General features: G+C 59.2%; 1 protein-coding gene across 5 annotated transcripts in view; it reads right to left on the reverse strand.

Moving 5' to 3' along the window:
* Positions 1–6,342, reverse strand: part of Fgd2 (FYVE, RhoGEF and PH domain containing 2) — a 12,654-nt gene extending 6,312 nt beyond the window's left edge. The window contains exons 1-6 of one of the 5 annotated variants that reach the window (XM_005389627.2): positions 5,884–6,342; positions 3,383–3,686; positions 2,431–2,511; positions 1,971–2,119; positions 550–706; positions 316–454 (exon numbers count right to left, since the gene is read on the reverse strand). In XM_005389627.2, the coding sequence (XP_005389684.1) occupies positions 316–454; positions 550–706; positions 1,971–2,119; positions 2,431–2,511; positions 3,383–3,686; positions 5,884–5,951 (898 nt within the window). In that variant the 5' untranslated portion in view covers positions 5,952–6,342. The remainder of the gene's footprint in view (positions 1–315; positions 455–549; positions 707–1,970; positions 2,120–2,430; positions 2,512–3,382; positions 3,687–5,883) is intronic. The other 4 variants (XM_005389626.2, XM_013516942.1, XM_005389628.2 and 1 more) reach the window with 4 other exon arrangements.
* Between the last annotated feature and the right edge of the window lie 5,921 nt (positions 6,343–12,263).

The following is a 12,263-nucleotide window of genomic DNA, read 5'->3' on the forward strand; positions in this document are numbered from 1 at the left end:
GAGAGGACTCTGCTCCAGCCTGCCCGGCTCTTAAGGGCAGCGCCGCCGCCGGCCCCAGCCCAGCCCAGCCATGCGCCCGCTGCTCCGCGCCGCCGGACTCGGCCTGCTCCCGCTGTTCCTGCTGGGCCTCGCGCAGGACACCCCGAGCGCGCACAGCATGAAGGTGGGGGTCGCGGCGCCCAGTGCAGTGGGGCCCTTCTGCTCCTGGCAGGACGCGGCCGCCAGCCCCGCTTCGCGCCCTGTGCGTCCTGTCCGCGGAGAGACTCTCCTGCCTCAGCGGACTGCCCCACCGCCTCGCTCTGCGCCCGTCCTCACCGCGCGCGTCGGGCCTGTCGGCGGCCGCGGGCGGCAGCTTGCGCACGTACTCCCGGAGCAGCAGCTCGTAGCGCGGGATGCGCTGCACCGGCTCCAGCAGGTGGTGCTGCAGCGTCAGGCTGCCCGAGGCTTCGCTGCTCTAGGGGCGCGAAGCGCGGAGACGCAAGGGCAGGGCGGTTGGGGCTTGGGGCGCCCCGTCGAGGGCAGGGCCCGACCCGCGCCTCCCGCCCTCACCTGGATGCGGGCGATGACCTCCTGGAAGGGAGGCGACTTCTCGGCCCAGGCGGCCAGCAGCTCAGCGGCGCGATCGAAGTTCTTCACGTACTCGCCGTACATCTTCAGGAACGGGGCCAGTTTCTGGATCACGTCCCCGATGCGGGGCGTGGCCGTCCTGCGCGACCGGGGCAGCGGGTGGCTCAGCGTGTGATCTCTCTGACCCCAGGTCGGGCTGGGGCCGGCTGGGCTCCCTGCATCCCCAAGCAGGTGGGTGAGGGGCGTCATCCCCACCTCCGTGACTAGGAGCCCCTCCCAGCCCAGCCCAGCCCAGCAGGAAGCAGCCTTGGTGACCAGGTGTGGTGTCACAGACTTGTAATCCCAGCACTTGGGAGGCTGAGGCAGGAGGACTGCTGCTAGTTCAAGGCCAGCCTGGGCTGCAAAGTGAGTTCAAGGCCAGCCTGAGCTACTACAAAGCTAGACGCTGTCTGGAAACAAAGCAGCCCAGAGCTGACCTGCCTAAGCTGCGTTCCCAGCCACACCGGTGACTATAGCTGTGTGACCTTCAGCAAGCCCCTTCGTCTGATTGTGCCCTACTCTCCTATCCTGTCAAAATAGGTGATGGAGCCAGGTGTGGTAGCACATGCTTGTAATCCCAGCACTCGAGAGGCTGAGGCAGGAGGATCATTTCAAGATCAAAACCAGCCTGGGCTACAATGTGAGCTCAAGGTCAGCCTGAGCCGTGTAGCAAGACCTTGTCTCAAAAAAAAAAAAAAAAAAAAAAAAAAAAAGACAAAATAGGTGATGGAAGATGATCTCATGGGGGTGTTTTTCCCTCTTTTTAAAACAGTTTATTATAAGAAGATCTAAGCAATGACAAATGGAAAGAACATAGCAGTCGACCCCCCAGGTAGCTGTTTCAACGATGCCTCAGGTGTTCTTGCAAAATATATAAAGCAGGTAAATTAACCACTGACTGTCCCACGGCCACCTCTGAAAACAGGTTTCCCGTGTCAACGAGAGGCCTCATCCCACAGTGCTGATTGAAGGCCCAGCAGCCTTTGGTGAGCAATGCAAATTTCACTAGCGCTGTTGTTATTTTCCAGTGCTTAGAACAGAACCCAGGGCCTCACACACACTAAGCAAGTGCTCTGCCACTGAACAACACCTCTCAGACACCCTGCCAGCTCCTTTGAAATTTTATTCTGAGACAGGGTCTCACTAAGTTGCCAAGGGTAGCCTCAAAGTTCGGACCCTCCTGCTTCAGCCTCCCAGAGTGCTCAGATGACAGGCCTGGGTCACAGTCAGGGTTTGTCCATGTAAGCCCCTTGCTGTGCAAAGGACCACACATCCAGAGGCAGAGCCCATGGTGGCCACCCCAGCAGGGAGCCCAGTGCCCCAGGTTTGTCCCCGCCGCCTGGCCAGTGCTGCCACAGCCTCACCAGTCCTCTAGGCGACGCTGCAGCTCCGGGAGGAAGAACTGGGCGTGGAACTGGTAGATGGAGGAGATGTTGGAGAAGATGAGCCTGACCACGTCCTCCGGGAAGGCCTTGCTGCTGCGGGCCTCCCTCAGCAGCTCCTGGAAAAACACCTGCGCCCGCCAGCAGGGTCATTCGCTGCCCGCTGGGGAGGCCACGCAGCCCGGTGAAGGGTGCTCCGCCCTGCCCCCCTTGCCAAGGAGGTGGCCCTCTAGCCAAGGGTGCAGGGGTCCAGGACAGAGGGAGGTGTACAGGGTGAGCTGGAGCGCCCTCTGCTGTGTGTGAGGCTCTCCCAGAACCTGGGGGAGGGGGCTGGGATCCTGATTCTGCCCCACCCTGAGACTCTGGGCTCAAACCCAGGATCCTGACTCGGCTCCGGGGAGGTGGGCAGAGCTTGGCGGGAGCCGGGCTCCCGGGCACCCGCCTGGTCCAGCAGGTGCAGGCGGCCCACGTAGGCCTGCTCCGTCTCCAGCAGCTCGCGGACGATCCTCTTCTCCTCTGGCTCCTGCGGGGAAGAGGGGCCCTCGGATTCCTGCCCGGGGCTCAGCTGGAGAGGCAGTGGCTGCCACCTGTCCTTGCTTGGGGGCAGGGAGCCCCCTCGGGCCCTGCTGGGGAACCTCAGGGGCCTCCCGCCTCCCCGCCCAGGTCCCAGGCAGGAGAGCTGAGCCGCCCTGGGGTTCCAGCCCTGGCCGCCGGCTGGCTGTGGCCCCATCACAGTGACCTTGCAGTGGCCCGCATTGGGAGCCCCTGCATTTGCTGTAGCCCTAGCTCCAATGTAACTGTACTTAGAAACGGGGTACCTGGGGGGGGTCATTAAGGTGAAATGGGCTCACAAGAGTGGACCTTAAGCCTGTAGGATTTTGTCCTCAGAAGGGGAAGAGACCAGGGACACATTCATAGAGGGAGGTCCACAAGGGCGCAGTGGGAAGTTGGCCGCCAATAAGGCAGAAGCAGAAACCAGACTATTCCGACCTTGGTGGCCTTGAACAAGGTTTTTTGCTGTTGTTGTTTGAGACAAGGTCTCGCTATGTAGTCCAGGCTGGCCTTGAACTCTCAGAGATCATCCTGCCTCAGCCTCCCAAGTGCTGGGAAGAGAGGTGTGTGCCACCATACCCAGGTCTTTATTTGTTTTGTTTTTCTTCCAGTACCGGGAATCGAACTCACGACCTTGCACTTGCCAGGCAAGCGCTGTGCCACTGAGCTAAATCCCTAGCCCCTCATACCCAGGTCTTCAAATGCCCATTTCTTGTCTAAAAACTCCCACAGTGAGGGACCCAGGGAAGAGTGTGGCAGGTAGGGGGAGAAGACAGAGACTCGGGCTGTTAGAGGGGCCCGGTCCAGCTCTCAGCTGAGCTCTGCTCACACAGGACGCGTACCTGCGGCCCCGACTCAGGCTGGGTCCCTGGCTGGCAAGACCTCCTCCAGGCCCCGCTGGACAGCTTGTCCTTCAGGGAGTTCAGGTAGCTCCTGCTCACGGTCCTGGGCCGAGAAATCGGGGCCTGCTCTGCGGGGGGCATCTCCCAGGGCCCTGGGGACAGGGGTGGCCTGAGCCCCTGTGGATGCTGTGTGTCCCCTGGGCCGCGGACTCTGGGTGCCGCTCCTGGGGTCCTGAGAACAGAGCAGGTCTGAGGGCTCCTTGGTGAGGAGCAGGAGGCACAGGAGCAGAGCCTGGGTGGGGAGCTGGGGTGATGGTGTGAACCGTGGGGAGGTGATGGTGTGAACCTCAGGGGGGTGGCAGCCCCTGGGCACCCAGCACACTATAAGAACTTGCCAAGGAGGACCCGGTTCTCCCTCCCAGCACCCCTCGTGGAGGAACGTCAGTCTCCAAGTGAGTCAGTGCCCGTGTCTCAAGGGAACTGCATACTTCCCTGTTTAAAGTGCAGCCTTGTTGGGCATAGTGGCACACGCCTGTAACCCCAGCACTCGGGAGGCTGAGGCAGGAAGATCACTGTGAGTTTGAGGGCAAACTGGGCTACAAAGTGAGCTCAAGGCCAGCCTGAACTGCATAGCGAAATTCTGTCTCAAAAAGACAAAATATATACATAAAATCCAGGCTGGCCTCAAACTCACAGCGATCCTCCTGCCTCAGCCTCCTGAGTGCTAGGATTACAGGCGCGTGTTAGCACACCCACCTCCATCTTTGTTGGACATACAGGCCAGTTCTAAGATTTAGCTATCCTGAACTGTGCTGCCATAAACATGGATGTGCACGGATCAACGTAACAGGATGGACAGACAGGGTTTTGCTGTGGCTCCCTCTGTATCTCTCCCTTCTTTGGACCGCACCTCTGATTTTGTTTCTGCATCAGCGATGGGTATATCAAGGGACGTGGAGGCCATGGAATAGTCTAAAGAGCTGCTAACGCTAGGGTCTTGCAGGGGGACCTTTGCCCTTCATATCCGCCTCAGGGGACACAGCCCAGCCCAGTCCAGGGCCCCATACTCCGAGGGAAAGTTTCGCCTTGTGCCCATTCTGCAGTGCGGAAACTGAGGCACAGGTGGGGTGAGACACCTGCAGCCTGGATACAGTACAGGTGGGAATTGGACCAGGTGGGCGGTCCCGGAGCCCTGCCGTGAAACCGCCCCCTGGCTCGTGTGAAGGAGAAGCGGTCCCGAGAGTCACAGTGACTTCCCCAAGCCGCGTGCCCGTCCCTGGGGCGCCCCAGGCCGCTTCCCCGGGCTCTGTCGCCCCGCCCAGCACCCCGGAGCCCGCTTCCGCAGCGCCAGGGCTGCACCTCACGGGGAAGCTGAGGCCCCGGCTTTCTGTTCTACATTTGGCTTCGGCCGCTGCGTCTCCCTCAAGCACCGGGCCAGCTTCTGCTTCTGCCCTGGTTTCAGATCAGCGCAGGCGCTGGGGCATCACGGGCAGGCCCGGCGCCCACGTCCTCGGGCATGGACTCTCTCCCTTTGGGTGGGCGGCCGGGATGGCCGCGCCGGGCGCTGTCCTTGGTGCTGAACGGGACGACTGGCCGCGAAGACCCCCGGTTCTGGGAAGATGAGCCGCCCTTCCCGGGGTCCTTGCCGCGCCCCTCGGACCCCACAGGAGGCTTCCGGTGCTCAGCGCGGCTCAGCGCAGCTTCGAGGCCCCTCCCAGGATCTGTTGCCCGTGACAGAAGCTTCGCCCCTCCCCAGCCCCTGGCGGCACGGGCGGCTGAGTGACAATGGCGGTCTGCACCCCGGAGTGCGCTTCCGGAGCCCCTGACCCAGTCCTGGGCTTGAGCGGCTGCTCAGTGGCTGTCACACACACACGGCCACACTGCCAGGGCCCCCGGTGACCTCCACGCACCCGGCCTTGTCGCTCCTGACACGAATCTCAGCTTTGTCTCAAAGCATGGGCACCGTCTCCTCTCTGCCTCAGTTTCCTCGCCCAAAGGGTGGGCCTGGACACGGGGCAGCCCCGTGGGGCTGCTACATGGTCAGACAGATGCAGGCGTGAACTCGGGCAGCGGCCCGCGCGCCGGCCGCCGGCCGTCCCGCCGCCTGACACAGAACCGGCGTGGCTGGGGCCTTGCTGCCCGCCCCAATGCCCACGGCGTCTGCTTTCGGTGTCAGCTGTGGCCTGGTTTGAGTGAGGAATTCCAGGCTCGCCCTCCTCAGGGGGACGTGATGAACGGAAGCACCGGTTTCACTCCCGGCGGGGCGGCAGTGGGGCCCTCGGCATACGCAGCCTTGGGTCCAGCCGCTCACTTGCGCCCCACACGCATCCAGCGTCTCCCCAGACCCGCTGCACCCGCAACCCGCTGGCTCCGAGCCCAGCAGTACTCAGGGTACCTCAGATGGGAGGAGGCGCCCAGGGCAGGAGCCAGCGAGGGCACAGCCGCCTGCTCCTCGGCCCCCACGTCCCCGCCGAGCGAGCCTTCCCGCCCCGGGCCTGTACCTGCTGTCCTCGAACACGGTCACCAGGCTAGACACAGAGGGCAGCTTCTCCCCATCCGTGGATTCCATCCCAAAGGCCTCCAGACCCTGCTGTCCCCAGAGAGGGAGAGAGCTCTTGAGTGCAGACCCGCGGCCACCCTGGCTGCAGGACCCAGATGGCCTAGGACATCCTGGAGTCTGCTTGCGTCCTTGCTGAGGGCCCAGCAGGCCTGGCTCCGGGCTCGAGAGAAGAAAGAGGAAGTGGTCCCTTAGCCTTGGCCCACAAGGGAAAGGCGCACTGTCCCCGCAGTGGGTGGGGCCTGGGTGGCCCCACCTGCTGGCCTTTCACCTCTTCCAACCTCCAGTTCCAGAGCCACCTGTGAGGGACGGCAGAGGTTCTGGAGCTGAGCCTGCAGCTGACCCGTTGGCCTGAGTGGCCAAGCACGCTTTCCCCCTCACGAGGTCCGGGAGCTTCGTCTTTGTCCCTTGCTCAGCAACTTTTTTTTTTTTTGGTCTTTTTGAGACAGGGTCTCGCTGTGCAGTTCAGGCTGGCCTTGAGCCCACTTTGTAACCCAGGCTGGCCTCGAACTCGCAACGATCCTCCTGCCTCAGCCTCCCCAATGCTGGGATTACAAGCGTGCGCCACCATGCGTGGCTCAGCAACTGTTATGCATCTGCGCCTGCTCGCTGCTGTAGAGAAACAGCTTTTTATCTTTTAATTAAAGAAGCAGGGTGCTCTCCTGTTCGTGGCTGCTGTCTTCATGTCACTGGCCGAGGGAGGGCAGCTTCCTCCCTGAACCTGGTGTTCAGAATAGTGAAGACACCCGCTGAGTGCTCGGCGGGTGTCTTTGCCTCCAAGCCTACAACTCTCCAGAGGGGAGCCCAGTGTCCGCAGAGTAAACAGGATCAGAGAGGTTAAGTAGCTTCCCGAGGTCACCCAGGAAGAACACAAAAGAACCCTGATTTGCAAAGCGAAGGTGAGCGCCCTAGATTCCAGCAGGGATTCACCGGGAGGCTGCTTTCTGGCTACCTCGTGCTGTGGCTTCCCCTGCCTGGTGCCTCCTGAGCCACCTCGTGTCCAGCCCTCCCAGATCCAATGGCCACCACCTCTGTCCCCGGGCCGAGCAGGGATTGCCCACTACTGCGGCGGCTCTCTGGTGGCTGAGCCAAGGCCCCCCTGAGGGAACCGAGCCTGAGGCATCTTGGTACCCAGATAGCCCAGCACGGCGTCACGCTGCGGTGCCTTGCCCCAGCGGTTCCCCATGGGGCCCCCATGCCACCCCACCCCGCCTCCACGTCGTGGTTCTGTTTTTATTTTTATCATGAAGAATGCAGAACATGCAAAAATAGACAGGAGAGCCAGGCGTGGTGGCGCATGCCTGTAATCCCAGCACTCGGGAAGCTGAGGCAGGAGGATCATTGCAAGTTCAAAACCGGCCTGGGCTACAAAGTGAGCTCAAGGTCAGCCTGAACTGCATAGTGAGACCCTGCCTCAAAAGACAAAAAAAAAAAAAAAAAAAAAAACGAAGAGCATAATGCACCTTGTGAGCCCCTAACACTTACTCAACGATGGTCACCTGAACCAGTCCCCTATCCAGACTGTGGCCACCTCTACTGATCCTTCCTATGTCATTCTGAAGAGAATCTCCGATGTTGGGATTTAGCCAATATGATTTCATCCCCAAATATTTCAGTGTGTATCTAAAAGCTAAAGACCCAGCCAAGCATGGTGGTGCACACCTGTAATTCCAGCACTCTGGGAGGCTGAGACAGGAGGATCTCAAGTTTGAGTCCAGAGTGGGCAACCTAGTGATTTAATGAGACTCTGTCTCAAAAACAAAAACAAAACACCAGCTTGGTGTGGTGGTGCACATCTGTCATCCCAGCAACCAGGAGGCTGAGGCAGGAGGATCACCATGAGTTCGAGGCCAACCTGGGCTACATCGTGAGACACTGTTTCAAAAAACAAAACAAAACAAAAAAACCCGCTCTGTGCAAAGACCTTGGGTTCAGTCCCCCATAACACACACACACACACACACACACACACACAGAGACTCATAAGTAAATATGTAAGTAGGAATATATCCACACACATACATGTACATGTATATACACATTTATAATAATATAATTTCCAGATACATGCGTGTTTTGCATGTTGAGTACATGTACACAGACATAAAAAATAGTATTACTATTGTCATAGCCCAAAAGATATTCAGCAATAACTCCTCAATGTAATTGAATACTCAGAAAACAGAATGCCAATTCCTCTCAAATCGCTTGATGATGAGAACAGATCCGATATTAAAACAAAGTCAGGATCCAAACCAGGCGCGTGCACTGCAGCGCTGCCCCGGGCTCGGGGCTTCTTTGTCTAACACACAATGGTCAGGACGCAGCCCGGCACAGCGCCGTCCCCTGGGTTTCCCGCAATGCGGTCAGATCCGGAGCCCGGGTTACCGATTCCTGCGCATGCTCCCTGGCTGGGGGCCCTCCTGGCTCTTCCTCCGCTTCCCACGGGCCTGGGGGCGGTGGTGCGCACGTAGGGGCTCAGGAGCCCGCACCCTGAGACCCAGAGGGCGCCTCATCTCTTAGCTGCCAGCGCCCTGAGCTGCCATAGGGGAGGTCTGGGCCGCCCCAGCTTATGGCCTCTACCTCCAACAGCACCTGCTGGGGTTTCATGGTCTGCGACAGACAGGCCCGTGAGGAGAGTGACAGGATGACAAGGTGACACGGCTCCTGGGAAGATTCAGACAGCTAGCTGAGACCTGCTCCTGGGGCTGTGGCAGCCCTGCACTCCAGGGATGCCGCCTCGCCCCTTCTCCTGCCCTTGCTGCCTCATCCCAGGAGGTGTTGAGGGCGCGCGCGTGTGTGTGTGTGTGTGTGTGTGTGTGTGTGTGTGTGGCACATGGTAGACAGAAGCCCCATGGCAGCCAGTGCCCGACTGGGAGGCAGCAGATCTCTCTGGGAGCCCAGTCTTCCTACAGAATGTCCTATGCTCCTCTCTGCCAGATATTCCACCACTGGCGGGTGTGGTGATGTGCACCTGTAATCCTAGCACTTGGGAGGCTGAGACAGGAGGCTTGTCTGGAGTTTCAAGCCAACCTGCGCTACATCTAGAGACCCTGTTTCAAAAAAAGAAAGAAAGGAAGGAAGGAAGGAAGGAAAGAGAAAGAAAGAAAGAAAGAAAGAAAGAAAGAAAGAAAGAAAGAAAGAAAGAAAGAAAGAAAGAAAGAAAGAAAGAAAGGAAGAAAGAAAGAAAAGAGAAAGAAAGAAAGAAAAAGATTTTCCAGGGAGCCTGAGCCTGGCCACCTCCAAGCTGGTCTCACCTTTCCCAGGAACTTCCCTATGCCTCTGCCATTGTGGTCCCTGGCCCTTTGGGCACTGCACAGTCCTACATTTTTTGTCATTCAGAGGGATGTCACCAGTCAGAGCTGGCTTAGCTGGGGCTGGGGGTACAGGACACCGTGGAGACCCTCGCTGGACCCCACCATGGCCAGGTCTACTCTAAGTCCCAAAGGCAGCACATGCCCAGGTGTGAGCTCGAGTCCCTCCTGATGTGGGTGGCTGGAGATGCGAACAGCTTTTTCTCCCTGGCGTGGGAACGGTCTGGTTTCAAGGTTGGCATTCTCTGGGACAGCCAGGCTCGCACCAGGCCCTGGTACCATCCCACTATTCATCAGGGATGAAAGGTCACTGGGGTCAGATATGCGGGGAGAAGGAGGTGGCCGGGGATGAGACGGATGCAGGGCTGGGCTCCCGGAGCCGATGTCGGTCACAGGCTCCACACCCGGGAGCCTGGAGACGCCCGGGGAGGCATCGAGTTTCTGGGGCAGGAGAAGGCTGGGCAGGCAGGCGCCAGCGGAGCTGGGCGGGTGAGACGGAGCCGGGGCAGTGCCAGGCCAGCCTGAGAGGTGCCCGAGTCCTCAGCCTCCCGGGCTCCTTTCTCTCTACCCTGCGGCCTCGCCAGAGCCCCGCCGGCCCTGCACGGAAGCTGGGTGAAACCTGAGGTCCCCAGGGTGAGAGGGGACCAGTTGACCCTGTGTGGCCCCGTCCTGCCCCTGGCCACCTTTCTCCTGCACCCGCTCCCACCTGGGCCACCTCCTGGCTGCCTCCAGCACTGTGCCGGATTCTCCTACCTTTGACGTGTCACTGTCCCTGTGTCCTCCCCAGGGAGAGCTGGTACAGCAGCCAGCGTGCAGGGCCACCAAAGCCCTTACTGGGCACTGGGCTGTGGCCGCGACACTGGCCCCATGCTCGGCACTCACAGAGCTGCAGCTCCAGCCCCACGCCCCACCAGCTCCTCCAGGTCTCCCCGGGCGTCACGGGACCCTGAGGGGGCAGGACCTGGCTCCTCTCTGTGTCCCTCAAGGAGGCACAGAACCGCTGGAAGGGGTCAGGGGAGGTGACGGTTATCTTCCCCCCAGGAATCAGGCTTTTGGGCTCCCCAGCCCCAGCTCTGGGCCCTGTCCCCGGCTGGGACCGGCCACGCAGGACTCACAAGTGCTCTGCCCATTCTGTCCTCGGTCCTCCCAAGCTCAGTGCTCCAATGGGACTGATACGCCCCTCTCTGCAAGCGTCACCTCCTGTGCTCTGTGACACCCAGTTCTGCAGTGTGGGGGAGCACAGCTGGGGCCCCACACGTGGCAGGCAGCACCCTATCTCTGAGTGGCACCCCCAGCACCTGGTTCTGGGGACCCCAATGTTCCACTGGGGTTGGGATGTCAGAGCACAGGCAAGGCCCTGGCTAGGCGGTGGAGACCCTTGAGGTCCCAAGTCCCACCAAGCACCCGGTGGGCACAGGTACCCCGCCATGCCAAGTGTGGTGCCTCTGACTGAAGGAACTGCAGTGTGTATAGTCCGATGTGAGCTGGCCCAGAAGTTAACCATACACACACACACACACACATCCATGCACGCCCCAAACTAATTCCCAGAGATGGCACCGTCTAAACTGAGATTTACAAACTCAGGTGTCGACTTGAACCACACAGGTAACAAAACTGGCTGCAGGAGTTGCGTGGTCAGGCATGGGTCCTGTGGGTGGATAGTCTGTGCCCTCCTCACAGCCAGCTTTTGCCCTGTTCTGACCTATTGTTGTCAAGAGGGAATGCAGGCTCCATGATGCCGGATTTTATTTTGGTTCTCCCTAGGAGAAAGTCAGATTTTAAGAAAATAACCCATATTTTCACTGAAAAACCCCAATGCAGCTGGGCATGGTGGTGCAAGCCTGGGATCTCAGCACCCTGGTAGGCTGAGGCAGAAGGATTGCAAGTTCAAGCCTAGCCTGGTGTGGTGGATTGACAACCGGTGGTCAACTTGTAACATCCAGCTGAACTGCACCAGCCTGGTGCCGGGTGTGGGAGGCCCACCTGAGGGTTGTTGCAGGCAGCATAAGAGGCAGAACTGGAGAGGAAGAAGTTTAGAAGCTGTTGTGAGCTGTTGTTTTCTCCCGGAGCTGTTGGTTCTGTTGGAGAAGCTTGTCATGCTGGTTTTCCTGATGAACTTGGCTGTTCTCATCACCGAAGGAGCTCAGGACCTTACTGTCACTCAGGATGGCTGCGGTTCACTTGGGGGGAGCTCTGGTCCTCACTCTGAGCATCGCTTCCTGACTCCAGAGGGGGAAGATGTTGCACTGCTCAGACTCCTGGAGAAGCTTGTCGCACTGGCTTTCTTGATAGAAACTCAGCTGTTGTCATCGGAGGAGCTCGGGACCTCACTGTTGCTGAGGATGGCTGTGGTACTTTTCTGGGGAGCTCTGGTTCTTACTTTAAGTGTCGCTTCCTGGCTCCAGCGCAGACCCCTCAGCCTGCTAGCACAGATCCTTCATCCCGCTGGCACAGACTTTCTAGCTTCCACCACTGACCTTGGGGCCTTCCCAGCACAGATCTGTGAGACAGGCCTGCATGAGGCATTGTCCTGGCCTCTTGGCCTCCAGCTGGACTCGTGGGAGGCATTGCTATGGGCTGTAGGTCTTCAGCTGGACTCAGACAGGACATTGCCATGGGATCCAGGCCCTCGGCTGGATTCCTTTGGGTCTTCAGTGTGTGGACAGATCTCCTGCACTGTCTTTGTATTTGACTCTTTGGGTGACTGTTATAATCTTACAAATTTTGTGCCCCGTATTAAAAGCGTGTTCCCCTTGTAAACCCCTGACTATAACACCTGAGCAATTTAGCAAAACCTTGTCTCAAAAATAAGAAAGGGCTGGTGATATAGCTCTGGATTCACTCTGCTGTTATTACAAAAAAAACCTTGACTTGGCCAGTGGCTTACTGAGCTGCACTGTCCCCACTCTGAGGGGCTGTCCTCTGGCTTCGGGGTTACAACAGCTGCCAAGAAGCCGGAAGCTGTGAAATGCAGACTGCAGAAAATCGGCCCAGTCCTCCCACCCAC

Source organism: Chinchilla lanigera, unplaced genomic scaffold (assembly GCF_000276665.1).
Source record: "Chinchilla lanigera isolate Chin_1 unplaced genomic scaffold, ChiLan1.0 scaffold00036, whole genome shotgun sequence".
In the NCBI taxonomy this organism is placed as follows: Eukaryota; Metazoa; Chordata; class Mammalia; order Rodentia; family Chinchillidae; genus Chinchilla; species Chinchilla lanigera.